The following is a 6,000-nucleotide window of genomic DNA, read 5'->3' on the forward strand; positions in this document are numbered from 1 at the left end:
TGACCGACCCCTGTTCCTCCCCTGAAGTGCCCTATTACTCCTCCTCTCTGCCCAATACCCAAACCTGCCAACAACTTACTTGAGTCTCCATTTATGGCAGCCGGAAAGCGTCCTGCAATGCTGGAATGTGAGTCCTAGCAGTGCAGGGTGACCAAAGGATTTTACCCCTGCAGTGCAATCGTATACCTGACTACTCAGAAATAAGTCTCACTATGTTGAATTGGGCTTACTGACAGGAAAGTGTATATAGGATTGCAGCCTTACAGTCACAAGTCTTGTAGGAAAACTGAAACAAACCATTAGTACATATACCTAAAGTTAATATCCAAATGAATTTTAACTGATCTATTTTCCCCAAACATCCTAGAAGCTGGAAATCTAACCACGCTTACCTCGAGTAAGACCCATTGACTATCACTGTTAAAAGCATATACACAGTAGCCTGTTAAAAGTACAGATCTGAAACATTTCCCCAACATACATACCATGGTAGCATAAAGTCTAATATATTAAAAATAAAATGCACATTGAAATGAATGGGGACCCATCCAAAATTGGTTCGTGACTCACCTAATGGGTCCTGACCAACAGTCTGAGAAACACTGAATAAGACTGCAGCCTTAGAGTCACAGATCGGTATTATCCAGGGTTTGTAGGATTGCTATGACTGTACCATTAATACACAAACCTAAAGTAATTATCCTCATCCACTTTATCCTAAACTTGTACTGGGTCATTCCTGTCCTCTACAGACACAGAATAAAATCATTTTAAACATATTTGCCAGGCAAGTAGCCTCTCATGTTGATTATTCAAATATCTATATTGAGGAAAAGGTGGTAAATAAATATTCCTATATTGAGAAAAATATCAAATAGATAGCTGGGGTTTGAGTTGGGCCCCACTCAAAGGTGGGCCTCACCTTTTAACAAGTTGAAACACACAGAAAAAAGGAGGATGTCCATAGTGTTGAGTATTAAAAGACAGCTTCCTCTTATGTCCCATTCTTTTTATTCTTAGATGCTACCCCATTCAGAATCTAATTGCTATTGGGTACTCGCATACCACGGAGGGTAAAGAGGGAAAGTCGTCCCAGGGTTCCACCTCTCTGCCCCCCTGCCAGCATCCATGCTTCCATCCATGCCTCCCAACCAACACTTTCACCACTTTCAGCTGCCCTTCAGAGACCTTCTGGGGACCGGGGAAGTTGCATATGGCCTCCTCCTGCCCTACGGAGGCCTTCTGAAACCTCTGGAAGGCTTCTAAAAGCCCTTATGTTTAAAAGCCCTTATAAGACCTCCAGAGGGCCAGAGGAGACCACGTGCAGCCTGAATGCGATGGTAAGGGGTGGCAACTGGTGGGGGGGGCAATCTTCTGTGATCCTGCCCCCGAGTGGCACAGGGGCCAGGAATGCCAGTGCAATTGCCAATTCCCTGATGAAATAAAAGCACACTGAGTTTTCTGCTAGCAGAAAGGCACTTTGGAATTAAACCAAATCCTGGTGTTTTTCCTACTTCTTTTGGACTGTGCTCTGAACTGGTTTGAATCCCAGTAGGAAAAACAAATCTCTCTACCGAATCTCCCTGAAGTCAAATACCACAGGAGTCTACAGCAGGTCACTGGCAACAGAGGAGTTCACTGTTGCTGGTCAGGAACAAGTTGATCTCCTGTTCTTGATCAGCTGAAGTGCACTGAAAGAGAAGGCTGGTCGTGGTGGTGGGCATCAAATGTTTCCTTCAGCCTTTCTTCCCGTTCTTTCTCCTTAGAATCCGCCTGGTTCAACCTGTGTTGAGAGCTGCCGTGTCGGACACAGCAAAACGGTTCGAGAAGGGAAAGCAATCTGTTGCTATGATTGTACTGCGTGTCCAGATGACATGATATCTAACCAGACAGGTGATTGACAGTGTCCTGAATTTCCAGGAAATATTTGCAAATATTTGTCCAACCTAACACCATAATATATTCCTAGGTATGGTCTGTTCTTCTCCAAACACTTAAATCATGATGCATGGATTCTTAAAGGGAAACTGGTTACAACTTTAACAAGGGAGGATCCATGAAAGACTTCAAGGCAGTCCATTAATCAGTTCAGTGCACTTAACTCCACTGGTGCCTGTCACTTGCTGCATTTTGTCATTCCCCTGATATTAAGCATTGTTCACCAGGAAAATGAGGAATTCTTGTCCAATGTTTGCTTTCAAACTTCCATCATTCTTCTGGATTCATACATCTACTGACACTCTCTTTGTCCTTTTCAGATGCAGCTCATTGCATCAAATGCCCAGAAGATCAGTACCCAAACAAGAACCAAGATCACTGTATCCCCAAACAGACAGCCTTCCTAAACTACAACGAACCCTTAGGAATTGGGTTGGTTTCTATTGCTTTTTCCTTTACAGCAATAACAGTTATGGTGATACTGATCTTTTTAAAGAACTGGAACACTCCCATTGTCAAAGCCAACAATCAAAACCTCACCTGCATTCTTCTCAGCTCCATCCTGCTTTGCTACCTTTCCTCCCTTCTCTTCCTCGGAAAACCTAGCAAGGTGTCCTGCCTTCTCCGACAATCGGCTTTTGGCATCATTTTCACTGTGGCTGTTTCTTCTGTTTTGGCAAAAACCATCACTGTGGTCCTTGCCTTCATGGCCACCCAGCCAGGGAACAGGATGAGGAAATGGCTGGGGAAAAAGGTGGCCCACTCCATTGTCCTTTACTGTTCCCTCATTCAGGTGGGGATTTGCACTGTATGGCTGTCCACCTCTCCTCCTTTTCCAGATGTTGACATGCACTCCCAGACTGAGCACATCATAGTGGAGTGTAATGAAGGGTCGATCATCATGCTCTATTCTGTCCTGGGCTATGTTGGTTTTCTGGCCCTCACCAGCTTCACAGTCGCTTTCCTTGCCCGAAAACTGCCAGATACTTTCAATGAAGCCAAATTCATCACCTTCAGCATGCTGGTCTTCTGCAGTGTGTGGATCTCCTTCATTCCTGCTTACCTGAGCACTAAGGGGAAGGACATTGTAGCTGTGGAGGTCTTTGCCATCTTGGCCTCCAACACTGGCCTCCTGACTTGCATTTTTCTCCCTAAATGCTATGTAATTGTTCTAAACCCAGATCTCAACTCCAAGCAGCTGCTAACAGTGAAAAGAAGTAATTAAATTGGATTCTAAGATGATAGTTGTTTTGCATTTTTTTCTCTATATATGTTTCCATACAGTATGAATGCTGGATCACAGCATATTACATTTTTAATCATCAAGATTCTTTAGAATCCACAAGGTGGGGTGAGAAATCATTTCAGAAGCAATAATTGCACCTCCTTGGTAGCTATCCATGGATAATGTTAATAATGCAAGATACAACCCAGAAGTCAAAATGTTGAAACAAGGAAACACCAAGTTCATATTAAAGGCATGATGCTAAGGCAGCACAGGTGACCAAAAGAACCCAATGGTTTCCATCCTCTAAAACAGGGTTGCCCAAACCCCTGCCCGGAGGCCATTTCTGTCCCTTGGGGACCCCCAATCCAGCCCACGGAGAATCCTCAGTCTCCAATGAGCCTCTGGCCCTCCAGAGACTTGTTGGAGCCTGTACTGTCCTGACGTGACTACTCTCAGAGAAAGGGTCTACTGTTTGACTTCTTGTGTGAGTTGCAGGCCAAGGGCTTCCTCCGCTACTTGCTGTTTTACATCTGTGAAGCAGCAGCAAAGGCCAGCCTTGCTTTGTGCAATGTCTTTTATAGGCCTTGAGTTTTCATGAAACCTTCATTTATTCATGTAAGTTCCACCTCCAATATATTCATTTATGTAAAACCTTTATTCAAATTTTAAATGTAAAGGAATTCTTTCTTTCTTGGCCCCCAACGCATATGTCAGAGAGATTATGTGGCCCTCCTATCAAAAAGTTTGGACACCCCTGCTCTAAGAGAAGAATCATCCTCCAAGAAGTCCTTCCTTCACAAGAGGAACACTTTTTCCAAGTAGGGACCTTTATAGCCTACTTAACTATTGGAAATTTGTATGCAGTATCTACTTTTTTTCCAGTCATGGATATTTCTGGTCACGATGCAATAACCCAGTTTCTTCTGAGCATTATGAAGCACTGCTTCTCAGTCATGTTACTTAGAACTGGTCCTTTTCTTTCAACTTTCATCATCTAGTTCTCCGCCACTTAGTCATAACAAGCTCTAGGCTGGTGCATCAGATCAGAATATGCACCCAACTCTGCTGCACTGGTGGGGTCGCTGGGTCAGAAAGAGAAAGATCTGGATATACCTTCAGTGGCATCGCAGGTGTGTGTGTGGAAGGTGTGTACCAGACCAGATGACACCCTCAGGGGCATGGCACCACTAGTGGCCAACATTTTGGAAAGCTTTGGGAAAATGTGTATTTATGAATAAAAGCACAATGTTATATATCACTGGAATAATAATTTCATGAAGAACGTAATGAAACAAACCATGTTGAATTATCTGTATTCTGTGATACATTATGGCCAATTAATCTGAAAAAGAGAACACAACTGCCTTATGTAACAAAAAGTGGATTTACTAAACTCAAAACTGATCAGTCAGACTAATGGTTCCAAGAGCCTCTGAGGTGTTATTGTGACTTGGCAGGCAATCAATAAGGTGTTCATATGCAGAGATGGGCAAGTCAAGCACAGCTTAACTTAAGTTATGAGTCTCCACCCCCTTTAACCTGACACAAAAAGGAGCCCTAACAAGCAGGTCATTTGACACCCAGGGCCTATCAATTGTTGTCACCCCATAAAACATCATTCATTCATTCATTCATTCATTCACATTTTTATACCAGTTTTCCTCTAAGCAGCTCAGGGTGGTGTGCATGGTTCCTCTCCTTATTTTGTCCTCACAACCCTGTGAGGTAGGTGAGACTGAGAGATAGTAATGGTCATGACATGAAATGAATAATAATAATGGCCAGAAAATAAATGCAGTGAATATTTCCCCACAAGCAACGCATGAAATGCTGCATCAAATGGTATATAACATGATGGTATTATTCCTCAAAGTCATGATTTCTAGAATTTTAGACACTTGGGTGTCACCCACCCCCCACTCCCCCGAGGACGTCTCATTGACCTGTTTTGAGTTAAGGCAGTGGTTCTCAAACTTTTACCACTGAGACCCACTTATACCACCCACTTCTTAGAATGGGAATCGGTCCAGGACCCACCAGAAGTGATGTCATGACTGGAAGGGACATCATCAAGCAAAATAAAATAAATAATTAAAAAATAAATTAAAGAAAACAAATAATTAAATAAGGGGAAGCCAGCCCTGTTTTTTCAAGTGAATTTTATCTGTAGCCTGTCTGCTGTAACACCCCCCCCCCCCAAATAGTGAGATTTCCAGCCCTCCCCAGTGCCCAATTCAGTATAAGCTTTTATATTTCAAGCACATCACTATCAGGACCCACCTGGCTTTACAAGTCTAAAAACAAAGAAAAATTGACCTTACCAGCTCAAGCCTCTGTTCTATTCTTTTTTTTGGGGGGGTGCTGCCTTCTGGAGCATTTGTTGAGCTCCACTTTCATCGGATTGGGACCATGTAGCTAGCCTTGAATTCCCCTTTGCCTGACTTGACCAGCAGCCGAGGCACCGTTGCTTACTTGCGAGTAAACATGACATGTGGTTTCTGTTCGCTCTGCATACGGCTCAATACATTCATCTGCTTGGAGGGAGGGACTTCCTTCTTAGGTGTTTTTGGGGGGCTGCTTTCATTGGATAGCAACCATTCTGGTATCTCTGGCTTCCTCTCAGTCTGCCCTTTCGAAAGGACTAAGGCACATTCACCTACTCATGAGTAAACATGCAATATGGCTCAATTTCACTTTCCATAGGGCTCCATGCATTTTTGGGTTTCCTGTTTTTTGGCCATAACATTTGATGGAAAGGAGATACCTTACCCCATTTTTTTCCACTGCATTCAGCTAGAAATTTGGCATCCAATGGTATGTAGCATGATGGGGTT

At 43.3% G+C, this 6,000-nt stretch overlaps 1 protein-coding gene across 1 annotated transcript; it reads left to right on the top strand.

Moving 5' to 3' along the window:
• Positions 1-1,274: 1,274 nt before the first annotated feature.
• On the top strand, positions 1,275-3,163 carry LOC136652497 (vomeronasal type-2 receptor 26-like). Its single transcript, XM_066629438.1, has 3 exons — positions 1,275-1,340; positions 1,767-1,893; positions 2,259-3,163. Exons 1-3 carry the CDS (start codon positions 1,275-1,277, stop codon positions 3,161-3,163), a joined length of 1,098 nt encoding a protein of 365 aa, XP_066485535.1.
• Positions 3,164-6,000: the final 2,837 nt, after the last annotated feature.

The sequence above is a fragment of the Tiliqua scincoides genome, chromosome 5 (genome assembly GCF_035046505.1).
Source record: "Tiliqua scincoides isolate rTilSci1 chromosome 5, rTilSci1.hap2, whole genome shotgun sequence".
In the NCBI taxonomy this organism is placed as follows: Eukaryota; Metazoa; Chordata; class Lepidosauria; order Squamata; family Scincidae; genus Tiliqua; species Tiliqua scincoides.